This window comes from Trichomonascus vanleenenianus (assembly GCF_965637985.1).
Source record: "Trichomonascus vanleenenianus strain CLIB 3782 genome assembly, contig: TRVA0_042S, whole genome shotgun sequence".
Taxonomy (NCBI): domain Eukaryota; kingdom Fungi; phylum Ascomycota; class Dipodascomycetes; order Dipodascales; family Trichomonascaceae; genus Blastobotrys; species Blastobotrys vanleenenianus.
In genome coordinates, this window is record NW_027481845.1 from 1 (window position 1) to 24,348 (window position 24,348).

At 51.4% G+C, this 24,348-nt stretch overlaps 11 protein-coding genes and 2 pseudogenes across 13 annotated transcripts; 8 read left to right on the forward strand and 5 right to left on the reverse strand.

Annotated features, from left to right (window-relative positions):
- Nucleotides 1-2: 2 nt before the first annotated feature.
- Nucleotides 3-500, forward strand: TRVA0_042S00100 (annotated as a pseudogene). The gene has a single exon. A coding segment is annotated over exon 1 (498 nt).
- A 450-nt stretch (nucleotides 501-950) lies between these two features.
- RET2 (coatomer subunit delta) lies at nucleotides 951-2,570 on the reverse strand (the record flags this gene model as incomplete). The annotated part of the gene is made up of 2 exons (XM_076686677.1): nucleotides 951-2,510; nucleotides 2,568-2,570. 2 exons carry the CDS (start codon nucleotides 2,568-2,570, stop codon nucleotides 951-953), a joined length of 1,563 nt encoding a protein of 520 aa, XP_076539039.1.
- Nucleotides 2,571-3,138: 568 nt separating this feature from the next.
- Nucleotides 3,139-4,530, forward strand: TRVA0_042S00144 (annotated as a pseudogene). Its single transcript has one exon. A coding segment is annotated over exon 1 (1,392 nt).
- A 287-nt stretch (nucleotides 4,531-4,817) lies between these two features.
- TRVA0_042S00166 (uncharacterized protein) lies at nucleotides 4,818-5,447 on the forward strand (the record flags this gene model as incomplete). The annotated part of the gene is made up of 1 exon (XM_076686678.1): nucleotides 4,818-5,447. The coding sequence occupies one exon, from the start codon at nucleotides 4,818-4,820 to the stop codon at nucleotides 5,445-5,447; it is 630 nt and encodes a 209-aa protein (XP_076539040.1).
- Nucleotides 5,448-5,903: 456 nt separating this feature from the next.
- On the reverse strand, nucleotides 5,904-7,241 carry TRVA0_042S00188 (uncharacterized protein; the record flags this gene model as incomplete). The annotated part of the gene is made up of 1 exon (XM_076686679.1): nucleotides 5,904-7,241. One exon carries the CDS (start codon nucleotides 7,239-7,241, stop codon nucleotides 5,904-5,906), a length of 1,338 nt encoding a protein of 445 aa, XP_076539041.1.
- Nucleotides 7,242-7,810: 569 nt separating this feature from the next.
- Nucleotides 7,811-9,502, reverse strand: VPS9 (vacuolar protein sorting-associated protein 9; the record flags this gene model as incomplete). The annotated part of the gene is made up of 1 exon (XM_076686680.1): nucleotides 7,811-9,502. The coding sequence occupies one exon, from the start codon at nucleotides 9,500-9,502 to the stop codon at nucleotides 7,811-7,813; it is 1,692 nt and encodes a 563-aa protein (XP_076539042.1).
- Nucleotides 9,503-9,699: 197 nt separating this feature from the next.
- TRVA0_042S00232 (putative asparagine synthase) lies at nucleotides 9,700-11,184 on the forward strand (the record flags this gene model as incomplete). The annotated part of the gene is made up of 1 exon (XM_076686681.1): nucleotides 9,700-11,184. The coding sequence occupies one exon, from the start codon at nucleotides 9,700-9,702 to the stop codon at nucleotides 11,182-11,184; it is 1,485 nt and encodes a 494-aa protein (XP_076539043.1).
- An 859-nt stretch (nucleotides 11,185-12,043) lies between these two features.
- TRVA0_042S00254 (glutaredoxin) lies at nucleotides 12,044-12,678 on the forward strand (the record flags this gene model as incomplete). The annotated part of the gene is made up of 2 exons (XM_076686682.1): nucleotides 12,044-12,227; nucleotides 12,281-12,678. 2 exons carry the CDS (start codon nucleotides 12,044-12,046, stop codon nucleotides 12,676-12,678), a joined length of 582 nt encoding a protein of 193 aa, XP_076539044.1.
- A 434-nt stretch (nucleotides 12,679-13,112) lies between these two features.
- ERS1 (cystinosin-like protein ERS1) lies at nucleotides 13,113-13,975 on the forward strand (the record flags this gene model as incomplete). The annotated part of the gene is made up of 2 exons (XM_076686683.1): nucleotides 13,113-13,175; nucleotides 13,226-13,975. The coding sequence occupies 2 exons, from the start codon at nucleotides 13,113-13,115 to the stop codon at nucleotides 13,973-13,975; spliced, it is 813 nt and encodes a 270-aa protein (XP_076539045.1).
- Nucleotides 13,976-14,417: 442 nt separating this feature from the next.
- On the forward strand, nucleotides 14,418-18,868 carry SRB8 (Srb8p; the record flags this gene model as incomplete). Its single annotated transcript, XM_076686684.1, has 2 exons — nucleotides 14,418-14,598; nucleotides 14,646-18,868. 2 exons carry the CDS (start codon nucleotides 14,418-14,420, stop codon nucleotides 18,866-18,868), a joined length of 4,404 nt encoding a protein of 1,467 aa, XP_076539046.1.
- An 83-nt stretch (nucleotides 18,869-18,951) lies between these two features.
- Nucleotides 18,952-20,151, reverse strand: CNS1 (hsp70/Hsp90 co-chaperone Cns1p; the record flags this gene model as incomplete). The annotated part of the gene is made up of 1 exon (XM_076686685.1): nucleotides 18,952-20,151. One exon carries the CDS (start codon nucleotides 20,149-20,151, stop codon nucleotides 18,952-18,954), a length of 1,200 nt encoding a protein of 399 aa, XP_076539047.1.
- A 413-nt stretch (nucleotides 20,152-20,564) lies between these two features.
- TRVA0_042S00342 (glycoside hydrolase family 88/105 protein) lies at nucleotides 20,565-21,671 on the reverse strand (the record flags this gene model as incomplete). Its single annotated transcript, XM_076686686.1, has 1 exon — nucleotides 20,565-21,671. One exon carries the CDS (start codon nucleotides 21,669-21,671, stop codon nucleotides 20,565-20,567), a length of 1,107 nt encoding a protein of 368 aa, XP_076539048.1.
- Nucleotides 21,672-22,577: 906 nt separating this feature from the next.
- DAL5 (allantoate permease) lies at nucleotides 22,578-24,095 on the forward strand (the record flags this gene model as incomplete). The annotated part of the gene is made up of 1 exon (XM_076686687.1): nucleotides 22,578-24,095. One exon carries the CDS (start codon nucleotides 22,578-22,580, stop codon nucleotides 24,093-24,095), a length of 1,518 nt encoding a protein of 505 aa, XP_076539049.1.
- Between the last annotated feature and the right edge of the window lie 253 nt (nucleotides 24,096-24,348).

Below are 24,348 nucleotides of genomic sequence, written 5' to 3' on the forward strand. Positions count from 1 at the left end.
AGGGTCTGCCAAAGGAGGTTGAGCAGGAGCTTGGTGCTCGACGAGTCGACTCTCTTGAGGAGATGCTTGCCCAGTGTGACATTGTCACCATCAACTGCCCACTGCACGAGTCCACCAAGGGTCTCTTTAACAAGGAGCTCATTTCCAAGATGAAGCGGGGTGCTTGGTTGGTTAACACTGCCCGAGGTGCCATCTGTGTAGAGGAGGACGTTGCTGAGGCTCTTAAGTCTGGTCAGCTCCGAGGCTACGGTGGTGATGTGTGGAACCCACAGCCGGCTCCAAAGAGCCACCCATGGCGATCTATGCGAAACAAGTATGGTGCTGGTAACGCCATGACTCCACATATCAGTGGTACTTGTTTGGACGCCCAGATCCGATACGCTGAGGGCACCAAGAACATCTTGGACGAGTACTTCTCGGGCCGAAACAACTACCGACCACAGGATGTTATTGTCATCAACGGTGACTACGCTACTAAGGCCTATGGTCAGCGAAAGTAAACTGCTCATATTCTAGCATATGTCTTATATATTTTCTAATGCATAGACTTTAACCTATCTAGTCATAACCGTAGGTCATTTACCAAAATGTTAATACCTTAGTTGATATAAAATAGGACAAACTGGTTTCATTAATCAATTGCTATGATTATTTATTTGTCGAACTGTAAATAGGTAATAGCTTAAGAGGTATTAAGTCTTGGTCCCGAGCACCGCTGTGGGGTTTGGGGCAGAGCCCCAGGACTAGCTAGAGATCGATTGACCCTGGGGGGCCAGCCCCCCAGACCCCCCTTGAGCTCCGCTACGCGGAGATCTGGTTGAATTGAAAGAGTTTCTAGTTAGCGGGGGTTTGGGGGCAGAGCCCCCAACTACGGGAGCTCGAGGGCTGGCCCTCGAATACACTCCAGTAAGGATGCGGCTCTAACTAAGCGGTGTGTGGAAAGAATAATATTAAGCCTCGATTATATACTTTTCGGTGACAATGGACACGGTCTTTTTGAAAGGCATGGACTCCTCGCCGTCACCCGCCGAAACGACGTCCTCCACATCGACACCGCCAAACGTCGACAGCGCATCAGTCACCTCAAACGCAACCTGCATTGGGAAGAACTCCTCTTCCAGGTCGGCCTCAGCAGTAAAACTGAAGGAGCCAGTGGAGTCACCGCCTGGCTGAACCTCTGGAATGGTCCATACAATGTGTTCGTCGTACTGCTCCCACAAAAGCGTGGGGTCCGTGACGTGGGCGTTGTTAGTAGGCAGGGGGATGTGCACGCGCACGTCCTTGAGTGGCTCGGTGAACTTGGAGTTGAGCTCGTACTCAATGGTAACCTCAAAGAAGCTCTTATCGGTGCGATTGAGCCAACAGCTAAACAGAATAGGGACATAGGTATCATTATCAGCGTCACCATGCAGTTTCCATCGCAGCACCGACACTTGGGTAGCTGGGAATGGTCGCGACGCGTCCTTGAGCCCAATGGCCCTGCTTCGGCCAAACTCGGCCTTGTCCACATTGGGGTGCGTCTTGTAGAGCGAGTCTGGGCCCTTGACGTTGGACAAAAGCTTGATACGCGCCAGTGATGGGTCGCCAACATGCAGCTGCAGGTTGCCCTTAACGTCTGAACTCTTGACCGACCCGTCTCGCGACAGGGTGATACTGAGCTGTTCAACTACGGAAACCTCAATTCCCTCAACGGTCGGCGCCGCTGGAGCCGCCCGTGGAGGAGCCTGGGCAGCCCGCGGAGCAGGTGCGCTCATAAGAGGGCTGGCCTCACCCACTTCGCTTCTCAGCGCGTCCAAACCGCCAGTCTTCTTCTTGCCCAATTGCAGTCCCTTGCCCTTTGGAGCGTGCGATCGCGGTTTAGGCGGCTCATCGTAGTCGTATGTAGTGGTTTCCGGCACCATGGGGGCAGCAACCGGCGTAGTAGGCGTAAAAGACCGGCCCATGCCGCCCATAGACGGCGAGCCGAATCCAGACCCAGCGTTTCCACGGCGGTTGGCCTGTCGTCGGGCGAGATCAAGCTCCTTTGCACGCTTCCTACGTTCGTTGTCAGCTTCGAGCTGCTTGTTCCGCTCAATGATCTCCTGGATCTTCTCCTCGTGCGACTCCATGGCCAAAAAGGTCTCGACCTGCTGGAGGTTGAGGTTTTCGCGGTACCCGAGCGTCACAATTTCGTCAAAAGCGCTCAACAGCTCAAACGCCTTGTGGAGTACCTCGCGCTCGTCGACGTTACGCACAATTGACGAAACCACCGAAGTCATGAGCCGCAGCGTCTCAATGTCCTGCAGAATGTTCGACTGGCGGTTCGTGATGAGGACTACGTAGAGTTCTTCGAGCGGCTGGTAGACATACCGTACGTTCTCGTCCTCGGCGGTCGTGTGCTGGGATCCACGTTGTGCCAGCTTGGGGAAGCTTGCAAGCAGAGCCTGGACCCGGTCCTTGTGGAGATCTCGAAACTGTCGCGACAGAATGGCTTTGCCGCCCCGTGTGCAAATCGACGCTGCCAGAACAACCTACCAATTTTTTTTGTTAGCCAATTCAATTCATTCTTTTAAAAGGGGAGGGCATACCATTTTATTGATTCTTTCTCGTCCCTGTTTTGCCTTTTAAAGGTCCGTTTAACCGGGTAGCGAGATGTGGTGGTGATGATGAGGTGGTGGTCGATTGGTGTCGTGTCTTTTAGCACGGCAATTTCGCGCACCACACAACACCAAAATATCGCCTTGGGGGTAACCCAAGGGAGGGTTGGTCAGGGGTAGGACGAAGGAGAAGGGCAGATTTAGGCAAGTTGGGTGAGGGATCGAAGGGAATTGATGGCGTAGACGCGTAGGAACGGAGGAATTGAGTCTGGACATCAAGCTTTCAGCACGTTTGTACTGGTAGATTGGGCTAAATTAGTAGGTAAGTGAATGCGTACCGTGCGCGTTTGTAAAAGGTTTTTCCCTGTTTACAGCATACACACGGGCACCACACAGATCAACCACGCACTACCAGGTGTATCAGGGATTACCCACAATCATCCCGGCCAGGGAGGTCCCGCTAGTTCATCTATTACTTTCCCAGTGGTATTTTTATCCGTAGAATACTAGTGTAGTACGATAATAGCCCTAGTAAGTAGTGGTAATGTCTGGTGGTAAAGGCATGTCAGCTGAGAGCTACCGCAACGCTAAGGACCAGATAGCTCAGCTGGAGGCGGAGCTGGCCGAGTTCCAGGCGTCTTCGCGGGAGCTAGAAAAGGAGCTGGAACTAGAGCTGGAGGAGTCCGAACAGAGACTCACCGACCTGTCTGAAAAGGTGTCGCTTCTCACCAATGAAGTATCTCAGTGGAAGAAGAAGTACAATGACCTGCAGAAAGAGTACGGAGGCACCCAGGCGAGCCTCCAAAAGCAGATCGCATCCCTCCAGGAGGCCCATCAGCAGGTCAGCAAGCGCCTTATGGAAATCGAAATGACCAACGACGACATGGAGCGCAATGAGCGTATCACCAAAACGTCTCTGGAAGAGCTGGAACAAAAGTACTACGGTAGTCTCGAAGAGATAGCCATGCTGGAGTCGGATCTGGCTACCAAAGATACTCTGGCAGTCGACCTCCAGCGGTCTAAGGATGAATTGCGAGACACTAAAGAAGAGCTCTCCGTAGCCCATTCGCGCATAGAAATGCTCGAGCGCCAGCTGGCCGAGGCCAAAATCTCGCCGCCAACTACTCCCACTGGCTCGGAAACCGCCGCTAGTAGTAACAAGATGAGGCGAAAGACAGGCGACTCACAAGCCGCACAAGCTGCGGCACTGTTCCGATCGGCCAGCCGGCTGCGAATGTCGGACCCCTCAGCAGCAACTACGCCAGTCAATGCCACGGCAGACAGGTCCCCACCGCCATACTATTATGTTTCGTCCTCGGGGACCATGGTGTCGTCCGCGCCCCCCAAAACTACAACTAACCTGCCGCGTATGACCTCGTCCAAGTCTCTGCGAAAGATCCACGGCATGCTGGACCAGATGAAGAACCTCGAGACGCGGGTTGCCCACTTTAAGTCGTCTCTGCCCAAACCAGTGACCCCAATCAAAGGTTCTCCTACCAATACGCCCTCTCCACGAAGCCGGTCAATGGCTCCGATAACAACAGCAACAACAACAACGACCTCGCCAGAGTCCTCCCCATCGAACCTCCCCGTAGCATCCATCCGACGCAGCTCACCGTCCATGAACTTCATCGGAAAACCGTTCATCCAGTCTACGGAGGAAGCGCGCCGCATGAGCCGCATGAGCCGCAGAAGGGACGTGTCGAACCCGCCTGATGCCATTGAAGAGGAGAAATTCCCCACCAAGTACCGCCTCGACCCGATCCAAGGCTCGCCAGTTATCGATCACCACGTCAAAAAGCGCTCGACCGATGGCTTCACCATATTCAGCAATACGTCATCGACGAGCCTTTCGTCCCGCCAGAGCACGGATGAGAAGCTCCTCAGTCGTCCGGGCTCTGCCTTCTCCGCGTTGCACACGCGTTCTAGCATAGGCCATGGACGCTATTTCTGATTGGTTCTCTTCTTTTTTTTTTTTATTCTGGAGTGATGGAATTAAGGTTGCAGCAACCCACCGATATCGCCTGCAAGGTTTAACACAGCAGGGGCCCTCCTTCATGCATAACGCCAAAAGAGGCCTTAACGGCGGTCGCTCCTATGCAGGCTGAGGGGATTTTCTTGGCTGTGCACAGTGCCTTGGACTCTTTTATTATTTACCCCGGGGATCCATTAGAAAACTCGAAGATCAAAAAAGAGATGTCGGCTATTATCGCTACCCTTAGAGGTTCTTCTGGAACGACCATGACGAATAACATCGGCCAGAGCCCTTCGCACTCCCCGCACCAGCCACGGACCCCGGCCGAGCGGAGGTCGCCCTCTCCACCCCCGGCGCCTTTGACTTCGACTACGGGGCTCATCGATCTAGTGCCCCGGCCGGACTTCAGGTCTCTCATCGTCAGCTTTTTGTCGGCTTACTGGGCGTACCTCGAGTCGCCTCAGATGGATGAGCTGGCTCTGTGGCTGTCGAAACTCGGCCAGGTCAACATCCTACTAACCACCAAGCAGGACCCGTTGCCGTGGAACCCGGCGGTCGCGGAAGGGTTTTTTGACGAGCTTTCGTTGCAGTACCTTTCTACTGGCCCGAAAATGCTCATGGGCAACATCCAGCAGTATGCCGACAAGTTCAATAGCCCCGATCGCAACACGTACTACAAGGTCACTGGCCCCAATGAGTTTCACGCGTTGAATTGTGGTGTGTACGGGGGTGCATGCTGTTTGGTGTCGTGGGAGGACAACAATTGGTTTGTATCAATGTTGTCGAACGCGGATAGACGGTTTGAGCAGGCGGTTAAGCGCAAATGGCAGCCCACGCTTCGGCTTGCATTCTTTACGTGGCAGCACCAGACCCAGCAGCCTCCGGCCTACTCTTAGCATGTTACCTTACTCATTAGATTTTATAAATTGTTAAGTATTGGCGATTGCTTGGATTGAATACTAATTATTCATCGATGCTGAAATTTATCTGTGTAACGGGCTATTTGTAACACGTTGTAACGGAAGTTTTGTCACATGTTGGGAATTTGTAACGGTGTAAAGCGAAGTTCGTAACAGTGAAGCGACAGGGGTCTGGGGGCTGGCCCCCGCTACGGGAGCTCGAGGGCTGGCCCTCGAATACAATCCACTGCTAGTACTAATGGGGGGACCAGTCCCCCAAACCCCCCTGAGGCTCCGCTTCGCGGAGGACTGGTAGAATTCGTTACCGGTAATTGAGCCAAGTACACTGTATTGTGACGTATGGTCAATAACAATTGATTACAGTACCTAATAACAATGTAAAACACGGAATAAATAACGAATTAAAGAAAACAATCTAGCAGATAAATAATATCAAGTAGTAGTAGGTGCAGGGACCTCGATGACTACTTGACGCGTACACGCACCCGAACTCGGACACACTGTGACAGTCTTAGTCCTGGCCCCGGGCACCACTGGAGGTGATGAATCCCCGCCGATGGTAAGAGTGCGTGGGCCGGGCTCAATGAGATACGTCTTCGTAGTGACTCCGGGCAGCTCGATGATAATCCGCCGCGTACAACGCATGCCAACGTGGTTCGGACATTCAGTCACCGTAGTCGTCTGTGCGCCGGGAATTGGAGTTATAGTAACGACCTCCTCTTCCATCGACGACGGGGCTGGGGTGATGGTTGATGGTTGACTAGTTTGGACAGCGGTAGTCGATGCAGTAGTCTGGGTAGGCGAGGATTCAGCACACTTGTTCTCCTTGAGGGCGGACTTGACATTATCGGCAAAATTACCATTAGCAGAAGACAGAGAGGCATCCCACACGGCGACACCAGCGAACTGGCACGAACTAGACCCGATTGCGTTTGCAATATTGGAAATATAGTCAGCCGACTCGTAAAACACCGCTGGGCTCTTGGATGACGCACTAACCCCTAGCAGCGCGCTCTTGTTATTGCCAAGGAAATCACCCCAATTGCCCACTTCGTCACTTGGGTTGCCATTGAGGTCCACAGTGCTGTTGAGACAGTGGCTGTTGAAGAGCTGGATGACAACCCAGTCCACGTCTAGTCCAGCCACTGCATTAGCGTAGTCATTCGGATTCACACATGGCGCAGTGGCAGAGAGGTGCCATGACTTGGACTGGTCAGCGTAGAAGTGGGTGCGTAGCTGAGTAATGAACGCGTCATAATTTGCCGACTGTCCGCCCTGGATATCCAGCTCGAACCCGTCTACAGCAGCACTACCAAACGGTCTTGTGTTCGAGACCCCATTACCAAACAGATTCCACACAGTGTCCGCGAAGTAGATGGCCTGGCTCTTATTGTCGAACCCATATGAGCCGGTGGGGCCGCCGAGAGAAAGCAGCACCTTCTTGCCCTTATTTTGGCACTGGCTGATTTGGTCCCCAACTTGAGAGCAATCATAGAGGTTTGTGTCGTTGAACCGGTCCGAACAGGCGCCGTTGGCCAGGGACAGAACAGGAAGGCAGTTATCAGCCTGGAAGACGTTCAAGTACCCAATGACCACAGCATCCGTTGAATCATCGCTACACAAATCCGACAAGGATGGTTCGGTGCTGGAACCGCCTGCAGAGTTCTGCCCCCAGTATACGAGAACGTTATTACCAGTGCCAGGGTCGAATGCCAATCCCGGAACGACAACGGCCATCAGGGCCACAAATGCATGAAGAACGCCCATCATTACACCAAGCGTATGGATGCGGACCCAATTAATGTATTAGAAAAAAAAACACACCGCTTCGCTTGGAGGTTGTTTATAAGTCTAGATAGATAAACTTTCATTAGTTCGGTCGAGTATATTTATACTCTCAAGCGAAACGGGTAGCCTGGGTATGGCTCGACGAGCCAGCAGAACAATCTGTCAGGTGTCAAGACACTCCCCGAATCAAGGTCAATTGACTGTCCTTCCATCCTTTGTTGCCTTATGACAGGCCTCTGTCCTTGCTAAAAAGTCTTGGCTTTCAATAAGTAACAGTCGTGCACTTCCCCGGATTATCGGCGTGCGGCTGATGCTGATGCGAGATGTTCCCAGGCACCATTACATCATCACGGAAAAACTATTCCATCGCCAACGCCGGGTTGATGAGCAAAGGCGTACAATTCACGAAAAAAAAAAGGCTTTTTCTGGGTCGCAATTATAACCCTTCTGTCATAATTCGGAATTGTCATTGATGATGTCACTTGACGGAAAATCATGATGATGAAGAAGGGTGAGGGTACTACCGTTCCTAGGGAAAAAAGTCCTTGTGTCTAAGCAGTACCAACGAGTGCGAGACAGACATCGACAGCCGCGCCCACTCGCCCTTGCTTCTCTCGGAGAACGTCCTGGATGATCTCTCGGTCGAGCGTGGGGAACATTTGGCTCAGGGTATCAGAGACGTTCTCAAACTCTTGTGACGAAATACGGCGGGCTTCGTCCTCTTCGGCAGAGATCTGCCGCGCAGCTGTTTCTTGCGGGGACGGAGAAGCCTCGCGCTTGATATCCGTATTAGCAGTAGCAGTAGCAGTAGCACCGGTACTAGCAGTAGCATTGGCATTGGGTTCAGCTTCGGCCTGGTCTTCAAATAGTTTGGTCAGAGACTTGAGTGACCCCGAAAGAAGCCCCGCAGAGTTATAGAGAACCGCAGACGGGGTGAGCGTGCCAGCTCCCGGCGCCGGAGACTTGGACCGAAGTCCAGGGTTATTACTGAGATCCGGGGTCTTGGGCGGGTGGTCAGCCTCCGAGCGGTCCTGGGCGATTGACTTGACGCTACTCTCTACGTTCTGCTCAAATTCCTGTTCAGTAATGCTTAGCGAGGACCGGTCGAGCGTCTCAATAAAAGAAATGGCGCCCACTAGCGAAGATAGATAGTACCCTGACTCGCCATTGAGTCGATCCGGGTTGCGGAACCGCTGGATGTAGTTTACGTTAGAAATGAGATCCTTGGGCTGGGCCTTGATCACGACGTAGATGAGAATCGGCAGGAACCCGTCCGCCGATTCCTCCGAGTTTGTCTGCCGTAGTAACCCGAAAATGACCTTGCAGCAGTTGAGAATACAAATGACCTTATCCCGCGGAGCCCGGTAGTGGTTGATCTTAAGCAGTTCGTCACTGGCCAGCTTGACAAAGGATTCGCCGTTTTTGAGGAACCGCTCCGTAATGTCGAGATGACGCCCTTCGATCCAATGCCAGATGCGCATCTTCTCTTCCAGAACGCGGTCCCGCAGCACGTCCTCCTCATGGTCGTCGCTACGTCGCGCGTCCGGGATCTCTGGAGAGAACGTGTGAGTGTACAGCCGGTTCATAATCAGCTTCTCCATGCCCTCCAGCGCGTTGCGGAACTCATTATCGGACAGGGTCGAGAACGGCGGACACTGGTCCATCTTGGCCGAAATGAACGCTTTGAAGTCGCCAATGATCTTGACCTGCTCGTTGGTCGTCCACGTCTTCTTGGTGAATTCAGTGAGGAACGACTTGAGGTACCGCGCGATGGGGTCCGCTGACTTATGCTTCAGTTGGCCAAGAAACCGCTGGAAATCAAACGGCTTGTCATCATCATTCGGTCCAAACGACTTCAATTCGCTATGCTCCTCTGTGACTTCGTCCGCCATTGCCTGATTATCACCAGCCATCGCGGAATCTCTAGTATTTGGTGGTTCAGTATTTGATGGGGCTCCACTCGTCGTCTCAGCCTTTGGTTGGCTCCCTGAAGTGTCTTCCAAGCTAGACTGGCTTGACAATATCTCTTCTGAGGGCTTATCCCCCTCAGTTTGTGCCGTTTCTTGCTCCAATGGCTGAGGAGGAGGAGCAGGAGGAGGAGTGGAGGAGCCCGATTTAATGCTCAGCGGATCGAACTGGTCTAGTATGCTCTCCATCTCGTCCTGACCCACTACGACGGCCCTGGTAGTGCTCGCTGGAGTCACCGAGACCTCCGTCATCTGCTCTGCGTTCTCTTGGCTCATTTAACGCGGCTACCGTAGTAAGTGAGGATGCGACACCTTGCTTCAACGGGGCCAGCCTCCAAAGTGATTACCAAGTTGGGACAAACTTTGCCGGATTATCCCTCCCTCCCCCCACCAATTATAGATCTCGAATAGGACCGGACCGCAGGCCTAGTGACCCTCTGGCGATAGATACCCAGTATATATAGAGTCGAGAAATGTGCGGGATACTGTTCTGTCTGTCCGATCATGCCTCCGAAAAGTCTTCAAGGTACGCTCAGCTGAAACCGCTGATAGCCAAGCGCGGTCCGACGGGGATCGGTGAGAAGGTCATATCGACAGGGCAGCCTGGCCAGAAGCTCAGGTTCTTCTCGTCTGTACTGTCTCTGAGACTGCCGTATACCAAGCAGCCGGTTTCTGACCAGGATTGCGTGCTCCAGTTCAACGGGGAGCTGTATAATAGCGATATCGCGGGATGCGATACGTCCTATCTATTTAATAGACTTAAGAGAGACGGCGTGCTGGCAACGCTTAATGAGATTCGTGGAGAGTATGCATTTGTGTATTATGAGAGGTCTGCTAGAAAAGTGTGGTTTGGAAGGGACAGTATTGGTCGAAGAAGTTTGATGTATTCACACTCGGCCGGGGAACTGCTGATAACCAGTGCAAGCGATGTGAACTGTCAGCTGTTAGAAGCACTTGGAGGAAACATCTACTGTTATTCCGCTGACGAGGATCATTTGCGTGTTATTCAGTGGGGAAATAACGGATTATTGTACCCATATGGTGTTACGAACGGTACTGTTGCCGAGCATAATGATGACAAGCAACTGCCGTTGGAGCTAGAACAGAAACTTATTTCATCTCTAACGAGACGGGTGGAAACAATTCCGCCCTCGGAGAGTACGAGAATTGCCATTCTGTTCTCTGGAGGGATCGACTGCACCCTGGTCGCATCACTGGTTGATGACATCCTTCCCGGGGACGAAAAAGTTGATCTCCTCAACGTGGCATTTGAAAACAGGCGCACAAATGATGGCTACGCCACTCCAGACCGACGACTGGGCCGCCAGAGCTGGGCCGAGCTCAATTCTTCGCGGTTCCGGTTTGTTGAGATTGATGTGCCTTTTGACGAAATGATGGATCACCGCAAGCTCGTCACGGCACTAATGAAGCCCAAGAATAGCGTAATGGACCTTTCCATTGCAATTGCTTTTTACTTCGCTTCGCGGGGCCGTGGAGTCGCGTACGATGCGCCTGAATCTGCTGGTTACGAGTACGAAAGCAGGGCACCAGTACTATTGTCCGGCCTAGGAGCAGATGAGCTGTTTGGTGGATATACGCGCCACACCACGCAGCTCCAGCGTAACGGCTATGGGGGCCTTGTTGAAGAACTGCAGCTTGATTTTGGCCGGCTCCACGAAAGGAATTTGGGCCGAGATGATAGAGTGTGCACTATATGGGGCAAGGAGCTTCGGTATCCTTTCTTGGATGAGAGCCTTGTGTGCTGGGCGCTGGAGGACTGCCCGCTAAACTACAAGGTCAATCCTCAAGGCGAGACAAAGTATATTCTGAGGTCAATTGCGCGAAACCGTAATCTACCGCTTGTTAGTCTTGAGAAAAAGCGGGCGATTCAATTCGGTGCCAAAAGTGCCAAGATGGAGCCAGGACAGCGAAAGGTCAAGGGAACCGATTTGTTGTGATTACTTCTCTTTAATTGCCTGTCAATTCTGCTTGCTACCCATTAATTGTTGGCTACCGGTAAGTGCTGGCTGCCCTTAATTGCTGGCTACCGATGATGACAAAAGAGATTTTCCTACTATCGTGGATCTTTGATCCAATACGGTACTCTCAGAGAGAAGGTTATCCTTGTTAAGCGATTTCTATCGCATGAGGAAAAACCTGCCCTGGGTGGTTTTCATAATGGGGACTCTAAAGGCAAGTCTGAGGTTGCAACGCATTTCTCATCCATTATACTCGCTTCAAATCGAATACTAACTCTGCATGGTTTTTAGTTTTGTCGAATCGTTTTTAACGGCCGCAAACGGTCAAACTCTGTTTGGACCAAAGTTGAGAGAACGTGCAGTTAGCATTACGATATGTTTAACGAGTAACTGTATAATTCCATGCATTAGTTAGAAGGCCATTAGGCCATTATGAACCTACTTCAGGGTCTACCTCTGACTGCTGTACTTTAAAATGTAAATACTGCACTTTCAAAGCAATCCGAATTGAAGTAAGGAGCCCAATAAGCCGCATGGTGTGTGCGGCTTTGAAACATGAGACATAACCCTCGAAAGGCGTTCCAATTGAAGATGAAATCTGTAACGTTGGGCGCTTTTAACCCAACCCAGTATACACCCATCAGCTAAGTAACTACAGCTGGTTACCTAGCTAGCCAGCTAGCCAAGTCCAAGGTTGAGTGAAATAGAGTTATTTTGGGCGATATGACGATTACATAATTTTGGGTGCGGAGAAACAAAGTGATCCCCCCTTTTTAAGGGCCGATGAAACTTGACAGCATCGCGTTGGACGTCGTTTCACCTCTCTACATCACCAACCATGGTATCGTCACGACGAACACGTATTCTCATTCTCACTGTGTGGGCGTTCATTGTGGGGATCACGTTTTTCGGATACCACAGGTCGCAGAGTGTGACCGACACATCCAAGTTCCTCAACTCGATCGACGAGACTACGCGTCTTGAGCCCGAGCTCAAGAAAGAGAGTGGAGAACTCGCCCCTGGTACGTGTCACATCCTCAAATGGGAAGCATCAAAAAAGCTAACGGATATGTAGCTGCGGGAAGCAAAAATGACCTGACGAATGATCCAGGCGAGCCGTTCAGCCCAGAGAAGGAGTACAAGGCCATCCTATCTGAGTCGCCGGTGGTGATCTTCTCCAAGTCATACTGCCCCCATTCTAAGTTTGTCAAGGACCTGCTGCTCAGTGAGTACCAGATCACGCCAAAGCCGTGGGTTGTTGAGCTCGATATGCACCCCCATGGCCGAGAGTTCCAGGACTACATTGGCCAGATCACCGGCCGGACTACTGTTCCTAATGTTCACGTCAAGGGCCTCTCGCGAGGTGGTGGCGATGAATTCCGAGAGCTCGACAAGAGCGGCCAGCTGGCCACCGTCATGCAAACCTGGGCTGGGTCCAGCGTGCGAGTCAAGAAGCTGGCTCCACCAAACTAATTATATCTTCCCCCCGCTGTGCGGTAATTGCCAATTGTATGCACACACTCTCTCCCTCCTCCTGTAGTGAAGGCCCAATCCCCCCACCCTGGGGCCGATGAAGGGTTAACAGCAGTACTGGAGTATATATGGGGGGACTGGTCCCCCCAAACCCCCCTGGGGCTCCGCTACGCGGAGGTTTCGCTGCGAGAATCTCCGCGAAGCGGAGCTACGGGGGTTTGGGGGCTGGCCCCCAAGTCAATTGAAGACCCCCAGGGGCATCGCTCTTCATGAGTTTGCGGCTCACGCGGCTTTTGATCACGTGATCTGCACATTTTTTCTACGCTGCGGCTCACCAGCCTCGTGTGTCCCCCCTGGAAAGATGACAGGTGGTATATACAGCAGACAACATACTGTAGAGTGTTCAGGGTACCTGCATTTCTAGAAGAGGGCGAATGGATAGCAATATTCTTCCAATAATTTCCTCAGTGCTTGGCTGGAGCTATGTACTTACCTGGGTATGATAAAGAATGTGAAGCGTAGGACATTGGGCTAACAGGGTTTCTAGAGCATATCGCTATATCCGCCCATTTTGCTTAACCGGCGGCTGAAATCGGTAGAAGGCATCTCGCTGGACTTCATGGTGCTGAATTTCATCGGGTATGTCATGTACACGCTGAGCGTGTGGATGTTATACTCGAATCAGTGGGTCCGAAACGAGTACGCCCAGCGACACACCCTGGTGTCTGACACGGGGGAGCTCAACTACCCCCTGGTGCGGTTCAACGACATTGTGTATGGGCTCCACGGGGTTGTTTTGCTAATATACATGTTCCTCCAGATGTTTTGCATGGGGTACGCGACGACTTCGCGACAACGACATTTGTCACGTTATACCAAGCTGTTGCTCGGTGGGGTGATCGTCGCCGGAGTGGCCGGCTGCATGTACGCTTATCGCGTGCAAGACACCCCACAGCACTTTGAGTTGTATGACCTGGTATGGGCCATGGGCAACGTGAAAGTCGCCATGAGCACGGCGAAGTACGTGCCGCAGGTCCTGTATAACCATCACCGCCGGTCGACCAAGGGGTGGTCCATGAGCGGCGTGCGGCTCGACTTGTTCGGGGCCGCGGCCTCGCTGGCTCAACTGTTTCTAGACGGGTACATCCGCCACGACCTCAGCGGGGTCTGGAACAACACCGTCAAGCTCGCCCTGGCGGTCGTGACCGTCTTCTTTGACACCATCTTCCTAACCCAGCATTTCATCTACAAGGAAGACGACGGAGGGGAGTTGGTCGATCTGCGCAACCTCTCATAATTCTACAATTCCTCCATTTAGTGTAATTACTACCTAGTGATACTTGGGGGACCAGTCCCCCCAAACCCCCCTGCTGCGCGGAGATCTCTGGTTGTGATTTGAACGGGGGTTTGGGGGCAGAGCCCCCATCTACGGGAGCTCGAGGGCTGGCCCTCGAATACAATTTAATCCTCAATAAAAAAAAATATACAATTTAGACTGAAACTCGTAGCGTCCCGATGAGCGGCTGGGGAGGTGGGTGGGTCCGAGTCTCTCCCCTGGATGGCGCGCGGGACCCCCCAAAAACTCACCGCCCAAAAGGGCCCGCCCTTGACAAAGTGAAAAGTGCAGTAAGCGGGTTCTGCGGTAGAAACCAATGATTTGAACGAATACCAGGCCCTAGCGACCTTTTTCACGACCGTTTTTTGTGTTTTTGAAATCCTACGAATCTGATAGAAGAACCATGTCGTCAGGTGCCCCGTTCGGGCACGGAGCGAACCAGAAGAGCGCTCGTTTTAACAACCTGCTGGCTCCGTCGGCGGGTCGTCACCATTCGGCGGCCGGCAGGTGCAATAGGGGGGATCTGGCGTCCGAGCGGTACGTTTTGGAGCCCCCGCCAGATGTCATTGCCCTTCCTGGATCGAGTAAGTCGTTGTGAATCCCGTGAGATGAGTTAACTAACTGAGTGCAGAATCGTATCCGGACTTCTTCCCATGGCATAAGAGCGAGGAAGAGGACAAATTGAGCACGGATTATGTCCAGAAGGGCTACTATCCGTCGTCGCAAGTGATGAATGAGTACGGTTCGGCCCGGAACTCGTTGTTGCCGCTGTTCAAGCAGTGGACGAGTCTCCCGGCGCTGCAGTACTTTCTGTACAAGTCGATGGAAGTGCGCGAGAAGAAGTGTCGCATCGCGACTGCCTCAACATTCAAGCCGCCCCCGCGGGTGACTCTGACCGATCAGAAGCGCGAGGCGTGGTTGAGAGACCTGGCGTCCCCGTCGGTACCGCTGCGCAAGCTGTCCCGGACCATTCCTCACGGCATTAGAAATAGAGGCCTGCTGGAGCAGTGCTGCAACAAGGCGATTCCCATTCCGCGAGCGGTATGGTTTGCGCGCTGTGTAGGCGCCAACGAGCTGCGAGGGCTCAAGAGGAAAGGCGCCAGTGCCCCGGGCAACAACGAGGCAGGATGGATCAGAGACTGGACAGAGGAAGTCATTGAGTTTATTGAGAAGACTGTACGTGATTTCGGGTCTACGACCGAGATGATGAACAACAACGCTGCCCCTGCTGCTCCTGCTGCTGCTGCTGCTCCTGTGGGTAAGCCGCAACCAAAACATCAACATCAACATCAAAGCAGCAAACCCGAGGTAAAGTCATGGAGGTTCCGAATTGAGTACCTCACGCGGTTCCTGGCCCACTTGTTCCATGAGAACCTTGTAGATCGCGGCCTCGTCCTGCGATGGACGCTTCGCTTCTTCCAGAAAGCGCACCCCGAGGAACTCCCCGTGGCTCTTATTTATATCAACCTGTTTTGGGGCGATCTCTCTGCGTCCCGGGCCTTCTCCCAGAGCCTCGCCCATACACTACTCAAACAGTACGCGGCCTTGTCCAGCGAACGCAGCTCCAGCGGTACCAGCCAAGTGTTTGAAACGCTGCTGGATAAAGTGTCCACCTCGATTGAGCAGCTATTTGTCATCTCCCCAGACTCATTTGTAATCCCGCGCCACTGGAGAACGCTGGCGCCGGTCCTCATTGAAGCAATCAAGTCGGACTCCCCGAAAGTCCAGGAACTGCTGGAAACAGTGCGCGTGAGAAACGAAAATCTCATTGTCAGCGATGCGCCCCTAGTCCGGTCCCAGCGAGACCATCGAGCAGTGCTTGTCAAGTATCTTGACCAGCTGGCGCCGCCATTTGAGCTATCCGGGTTTGTCAAGCTCGTCACGCCTTGGCGGCTCGATGACAGCGATATCCTGGAGGTCGTCTTCCAGTGGTGTTGCACCAAGGCCAGCACTAACGGCAACGTATTGGTGGCTCTGGTTCTGTGCAGGTACCTCCAAACAGTTCGGCGCTGGGACGTGTCCAGTGCCCTCCAGCGCTTCCTTGTCTCGATTAGAAACGTTGACTTGTATAATATGGACAGCGTGCACAACCTTGTGCACGAATTCGTCCTGGAGGATGTCTTGCTGCTGGAAAACTACTTCCGTGCGGTCATTTCCTCGGGTATCCTATTTATTGACCGCCTCCGCAGTGAGGCGAGCGGGCAAATTGCCATCCTGCAGAACATTGACCTCGACGAGTTTATCCCGGGTTATAGAATCCAGCGGAATATGCTCCTTAAAGGCATCAACTGCTTTGACGAAGCATTGGAACAGAAAGAATTAGAGGAAACAAAGCATCTAGTCCGGAAGCGACTTATTTTCTTATTCGATGAGGACGATGAGGCGTCTGGCGACTACTTGGATCTTTCCTCGACTGAAGAGTCGATCCTCAAAAAGCTGCTTAAGTGCAACAAGGTGCGATTGGCCGACTGGCTTGTAGAGATGCTTGACGCCAGAATCAAAGAGGACGACTGGATCCCCATGCTTCAGCAATTCAGCGTCGTTGAGAGGATTCTTGTTGCTCTTGATGCAACTCGCCAGCTCTATTCGGCAATCCTGCTTGTTTTGCCCAAAGTGGGGTCAGGCCTCTTCCTATACTCGCTGGCCAACACTGTACGCGCATACCTGGTCAGCTTTTGCACTTTTGGAAACATTGCCGACGTTATGCAGCTGTTCATTATTCAGTACAAGGCTCTAAAAGCAAAGTCGCGCATCTCAAAGGGGCTGTTCGACTTGGTGCAGTTCGCCCTCCACCAAGCAGACATCTTCAGTCCAGAGTTGAAAGGCGAGCTGGAGGCCATTCTAAAGCCCTCAGTGGGAGGCGCCTCGCCCCTGGATATCAGCAAGCTGTCGCCAATGTCGGAGAATGTCGACGCGTCTTTCATTTGCTATTACGACATCAATGAGCAGACTCTCAACGACCTAGGAATTGGCATTGAGCCGATTGATGCCAGAGCCCTTCCTGGCCATTTTGAAACCGTGTCGGCCCATTTCCTTGAGGCCTGTTCCTGCGGTGATGCCGAATCTGCCCGCAAGTATGTCAAGGTCCTCCAGCACCTGCGCGATGGAGACCTGCATGTGTACAATGAAGTTCTTACCAAGTGGGTTCGCGACCAGGTTGAGCCACAGCTGGAATCTAATCACTCGACTTTCCTGGTGCTTCTTATCATGCTGGTCGTTTACGAATGCATCACTTTTGAAAAAGTCGCAGACATATTCATGCAGCTCCAAAGTGTCAAGGCCTCTAGTTCTGCCTCGCTCACGCGGCTCATGATTGACCTTGTATCGCGCAAGACCTTTGATGCTATCGCGCTAAGGGCTAGCGAGCGCATTTCACTGGATTTTCACCGCAACGTGTTTGAGTCCCTGCATCCAAAGACCTATTTGAGGTACTTGAACAGCATGTTGGTCGAGTACAGTTCCCAGCAGATGGATTTCACCGCCTTTTTGAGAAGCAGTGACGCTGTTATCCGGTTCCTTGTGGGCATTTCGTCCCGCGATGTTTCTCTATTTATTTCAGTGTTTGTCGACCCCATTGTCAAGAATGCTGGCACCGGCACCGATTTGGCACAGATTCGAGAGCTTAGGCAGGTCATTCGGTGCCTCATTGGCTCTGATATCCCCGATTCCGGTAGTCTCGCTGATCACATTCTCGCAGTCGCCACTATCGTCAATGTTTTCAACTGCCAGTTGTTTCAGGTGTACATGAGGGTGCTCCTTCGTTCAGTCCAGCTCGAACCACGGTCCGCTATTCTCCCTAACAGCGTACTATCCGTTGACAATGTGGCGAGTCCGGCGCTGAATCCCTCTAGCGCAGAGCCATACAGCGAAGACGAGGCAATTTCGGCCATTGTCGAGGCCGCCGCACGAAGCAACACTGACTCAGTCAACTTGAAGAGTACTATCGGCGACTTGATGGTTTACCTTGAAAAGGAACTTAAAGGGAAGCTACTTATTTACACTGAATTGTGTTTCCTTGAGTCTGAAAAGTTCCCTAGATACTCATTGATGGATGGAAAGAATGCCGTGAGCGCTATATTTGAGATTGTCGATGCGGTGGCTGACTCTGCAATGGAGAATGTTCTGACCAACCACGCTGCTGCTGTTGTCAAGTGCTTGGATCAATTGGTTCAGCTCTCAGAAGAAAAGGCGACTAGCAATGGTGAGGACAAGAATAATAATGGTGATGATGACAAAGCCGATGAAGTTGACGACGGCATGGAAATCGACGAGGCGCTGCCTGAGTCATCTGGTGCGACCAGTGAGGATATTCACGACGCTATTACCTTCTTTGTTAAGATTGCCATTATTCACTGCCAGACGTTTGCGCCTGAAAATCTGGCCTTGCGTGACAGGCTTATGAACGGCCTTCTGGCCCTTATGGAAACGCCATTCGTAATCAACTCGACCGAGTTGAGCGGTCTTTTGATGGACACACTTAACATCATCAAGGGTGAGATCTCGGATGGTAGCGTGTCTACACCATCGTCGAACAAGGCAAATACTCCAACCAACGTAACAGCGAAATTGCTTAAACCCAAGGCCTCTCCAATCAATGTGACCCAAGCGCCAACGTCGGCGGGTAACTCTCCTGTTCCTGATCAATCGCAGTCGCACAGCTGGAAGTCTGACATGGGTCAGAGCTCTTACTTGAACGATCTGATGATATTTGATACGAGCAGCGACAACTACAGCGAGTTTAATGTTAGAAGCTTTGACCTGCTCGAAGATCCGAACCCGACCATGACCACAAATGATGTCCCACTGAGTCTTCGACTCTTCGATTGTACTATTGAAACGTATAACCCATCCTAGGCTTGTAATTTCTAATGATTAGTTATTGATGATACATGTACCCTAATGCTCCCGATATCTCTATTATCCGATCCCGAAAACGACTATTCCGTAGTTCGAAGCTGGCCTGCGGCATGCTCTTTATTCCAAGTCCCCAAGAATTCCTGCGCTCTATTTTTTGGAACGACGTAGAATCGTGCAAAGTTGTCAATGACTGGGATCACCGGCTTCTCCATCGACAACACTTTTCTAATGGTCGAATTCTTGGGGATCTTTGCCAGTCCGCCGCTCTGAGTCTGGGCGAATACTTGTAGGTTAGCCAACGCGTAGTCCTTCTTTGCATTTGACGATTTGGCAAACCACTCAGGGTCTTCGCCAAAGATAGTTTGCAAATTGTCGTTAATAGTAGCCCCGTCGGCATCAGCCGTGATAATATCGGATTCAAGCTCCAATGGGTAGAGGAAGAGACACGGAATCAGCAGAGCAGAAGTTGGGTCCAGGGCATCATCGAGAGCAATCTTCATTTGCTCGGTGGAATGGGAGTAGCTCTCAGGACGCTCCGAAGTATACATCATTGTGATGTTTCGCGACTGGATGGCCAGGTCGAGGTTCAATTTTTTGGTCTGTTTGATCTCCTCGGCGGCTTTTCGTTTCTCTTCTAGCTCTATCAGCTTCTTTTCCCGCTCTTGGACTTTCTTTTGCAGTTCCTTTAGTGAAGGGCTATTGGAATCAATTGTGAGTCCGTAGTTAATGCAATCAAGGGACTCCTGCACTCTATCAACTGCAAAGTAGGCTCGCGCTGCACGGAATAGTGCCTTGACGTTATCTGGAGTGTACTTAAGCGCAATTTTGCAGTCGTTAATGCATTTTCTATAGTTCTTCAGCTCCAGGTTGCAAGCTGCTCGGTTCAAATAGAGCGCTCCATTAATGTCATCTCTATCGCATTTGACTTCAATGCCCTTATTGTAGAATTCAATAGCATCCTTGAATTTTCGCTCCCGATAAGCCTCGTTGCCCTGGGCCTTGAAATTCTCCGCCACTTCATGAGGCTCGCCCTCGTACTGCAGGGCTTGCAGCGCCTCGAGCATTTCATTACCTTCGCTATCTTTGTCTAATTGGGTCATAAAAAAGGGCATCTTCTTGAGTTCTTCGGCATACTGTTCGGGAGTCTGATCTTTGATGTATCTCAGCTGTGGAGGCAGGTCTGGCTCGCCAGGACCAGGCCGGTACTTCAGTCGCTCCCATTCGGACTGGACCATCTTCTCGATGGCTGCATCATCAGGCATATTAATCTCATCCGACATCTTTATCAACTATATCGATTTACAGATCAGAGACTTTTCAATATTGTAATGTGCATCGCCGCATGATGAAAAATTCTGCGCGCGCGATATATTTTCAGCCGCAATATGTGCGGCGTTAACCTTCTTCGATGTCATACAATACATATTCTACAAGAAAAAAATGTGCTCTCGTTTGCATTATTTCTAGATGATCAGTTTATCTCTCACACCTTCATTGGATCATGTAGAGATAACACCTGCTGAACACCGCATACTGGGTATAGAGGTTCAAGTGTTGCAATTGACGAAAGATGTATTAACAAATGGTCACTTTGGCGTCTGTTACGGAATAGTAAATCTCTAAAATTCATAATATTCATAATAATACCGATACATAATAAGCGTATAAGCGTAGTCTAGTTTTTTTTTTTTCTTTACAAGTAAAGCTTAAGGAACTCACCAAGAGCCATAATAGCCATAGCCTGGCCGTAAGGCATTGGGGTGATAGGAATGTCCTTGTAGAACTGCAGGTTTCTTCCCATGTCAGTGCCAAAGGAGGTGTTCTCCAACTCGCCATTCTCGCCAATGTTAGCAATGACGCTCTTAATGGCCTTGACAGCACAGCCCATGTACTCCTTAGGCAGCAACTTCAACCGGATACCCTTGAGAATACCATAGGCGAAACCTGCAGTGGCCGAAGCCTCGCAATACGAGGTCGGGTCGTCGAGCAGAGTGTGCCACATGCCTGCTTCCTCGTCCTGGCACTTGACCAGCGCTTCACACTGCGCCCGGAACATCTCGATCAAGTACTGACGGAACCCATCGGACTCTGGAAGATCCAGTAGTTCAAGGAACTCTGGCAACACAATGGTAAGCCAGCTGTTGCCTCGAGCCCACAAAGCATTGGCAAAGTTGTGGTTGCCTTCAAAAGTGAACCCGTGGTAATAGAGACCAGTCTTTCTGTCGGAGAGGAACTGCAGGTGAAGCAGGAACTGCTTCTTGGCCTCCTCCACATACTGTGGCCGGTTGAGGATCTGACCAATCTTAGTCAACGGCATGACGGTCATCATGAGAGTGTCGTCCCACAGGTGGTTATGGTTGTCGCTGAGATAAGTAACGTGCTGCAGGCCGCCATGCTTGGTTCGATGGAGGTCATTGACCGCCCACTCAGCCCACGTATCCAGATAACCCACATATCGCCGGTCCTTGGTCGCCTCGTACATGTAGGCGAGGGTAAGGAATGGAGACATGGTATTGATGTTCTTTGGCACGGTACCTTCTCGGAACTTTCGTTCGAACCACTCGGACATGTTGGACCAGGTTTCTTGGTCGTTGGTCATCTGGTAGTAGTGCCACATTCCGTAGAGACCAATGCCCTGGGTCCAGTCCCAGCCATTCCAGCTCTTGGTGTCGATGGTCATGCCATCAACATCGAAAACAAACTTGCCCTCCTTGTCCTCGATGGCCGCCAGGGAGCTGATAAGCTTCTTAATATGGTGGTGTACCTCTTGCAAGGTGATATTCTCCACTTGACTAGGCATTTTTCTATTCCTTTGCTTGGGGTTTTCTGACTATAGAGTCTGAGTTGGACAACCCCACCACCATATAAGGCTTTCCACAGACCCTGATCCCCCACATGGTCGCCGTAAAGACCGTTGCTGCATGCAGCTGCCCCACGTCTTAGGTTGGCGGACCGAATTCGCTCGGAGGGACAATAGACCGAATGCAAAGTGGAGTCCACCATATACACGTACCTTAAAGGTAAACGAAACCGAGAGGTTGAGGGGGTTAGTTCGGTGAACCCCCCCTCAACTGCCCGACCGTTAGCAATAGAGTAGCCGTTGAAAGTCGATCGCAATGCTGTGATTCCCATGCCGTCAAATCGTTGCGTGTATATCTGGTCATGCAAGTGATCGAAAAAGGAAACTCATTTGAAGAGAACGATATGCGAATAGACAATCAATGGGCCACTGTAGCCAAGCCAGCTGCTTTATAGACCGTATAAATTGATGAGCGAATAAGATGTATCGATCGGCCTGTAGTTTTCAATGGCTGAATAATAACGCGTATAATTTTTCAGCCTCGTGGCATGTTACACCGTTCCCCTGCGGGGGAGTCCGAACACATATGTTCCAGTTTAGCAGCCTTCGGCAGCATCATCACCCCGACATTAAGCAGTAAAGACTCATGCGGAGAATGGGGTTGGGTCATTGATCCACGTACTGTACGGGGAGATATTGCTCCGAGATAAGGTCACCCCGGGCGGAGGAGGGGCGGTTGATGGAGTACTTTCCCCACAGACATCTACGCAACGACGTCTTAACCAGGCGGGCTGGTAGGAGAAAACCTGTGAGAGTGACAAAAACGTGGGGAAGCGTCCCCCCTGCGGGTATATAAACCAACGAAGGGTTGACAAGATGATGGAAGGATTAACGGCCAAGAACCAAATGACCGATAACAGAGATATCGAGACCGAGGATGTCAAGCAGCTTGCTTCGGAGCATCTTGAGCGTATCGACTCGGACGTCGCCAAGTACGCGAGTGCTGAGGCGGTCTACATAGACGAGGAGACCAACAAGCGGCTGCTGTGGAAGATCAACAAGCGTATCCTGCCCATTATCATTATCACCTATTTGGCGCAGGGCTTGGATAAAGGTCTCGTCTCGTTTGCATCTATCATGGGCATCCGAGAGGACGCTCACCTCGTGGGCCAGGACTACTCGTGGCTGACGACGTGCATCTACCTCACCATCCTGGTGTGGGAGTTCCCGACCAACTGGATTATCCAGCGAGTGCCCATTGCCAAGTACCTTTCGTTCAATATTGTATGCTGGGGTATTGTGTTGGCCTGCCATGCGGCCTGCACCAGCTTTACCGGTCTGCTCATCTGCCGAATCCTGCTCGGGTTCTTTGAATGCGCCTGCCAGCCCATCTTCCTTATTCTTACTTCTATGTGGTACAAGCGCAGCGAGCAGGCTTATATTGTTGCCGCGTGGTACTGCATGAACGGTTTGAACCAGATCATTGGTGGCCTTCTTGCTTACTGCTTCTCGCTCATTCAGAATGCGCGATTGGCGTCCTGGCAGATTATCTTCCTCGTTTATGGCTCCATCACCGTAGTTTATGGTGTTGGTGTGTTCTTTTGGATGCCAGACTCCCCGATGCGAGCCAAGTGCTGGTCTGAGGAAGACAAGAAGCTAATGGTCGAGCGAGTACGAGAGAACCAGACTGGTCTCCAGAACAAGAAGTTCCGATGGGATCACTTCTGGGAGGCGGTTAAGGACCCCCAGATCTACTGCTACGCCATGGTACAGTTCCTCACCTGTATCTCGAGTGGTGGTCTTGGTGCCTTCCAGGGTATTATCGTCAGCTCTCTGGGCTTCACAGTGCTCCAAACCCAGTTGTTGGCCATGGTTCTCGGTGCTTACATCATTTTCGTTCTTTTCAGCTCAGCATGGCTCGTTAAGAAGACTGGACAGACTATCTATGTCATGATGGCCTACCCATTGCTATCCATTGCCGGTACGGTCGTATTCATCACATTGCCAGTTAATGGTACAACTGAAAGAAAAGCCGTTCTGCTGTTCTGTTACTACCTCACCATGTCCTTCTGGGCTACCCAGAACCTGGGCATGTCGCTTATTTCTCGAAACGTTGCTGGCCAGACCAAGAAGGCCGTTGCAGTGGCCCTCAACTTCGTTATGTGGGCCGCGGGCAATGCAGTTGGTCCACAGACTTTCCGTGCCCAGGATGCTCCACGATACCTGCCTGCTTTCATCACCAATTTGGTATGCTACATTGTGCTTATTGTTATGTTGGGCTGCTTGCGAATGTGGCTCGTTTACTGCAACAAGAAGAAGGAGAAGGCTATTGCCGAGGGAGCAGCCCAAGAGGACTTTGGTCTGGAACATGCCTTTGATGATTTGACCGATAAGCAGAACGCTACCTTCCGATACCAGTATTGATTTATGACCTTAGCTTGTGTATCTTGTTTCTATTTATGAATTTAGTCTTGTTTTTGACCATTTGTACGCCTGTAGAGTATTATTGTACGAACATTCTGATAATATGTACTTATATAAAAAAAGAACAGTCCAAAAGAAGATTGTCATCATGACAAAAAGACGACTGATCAAAAATGACAAAAAAAAGATTATTATCAGTGACAAAAAGAAGATTGTGATTATGACAAAAAGATTGTGATCATTAGTATATTAT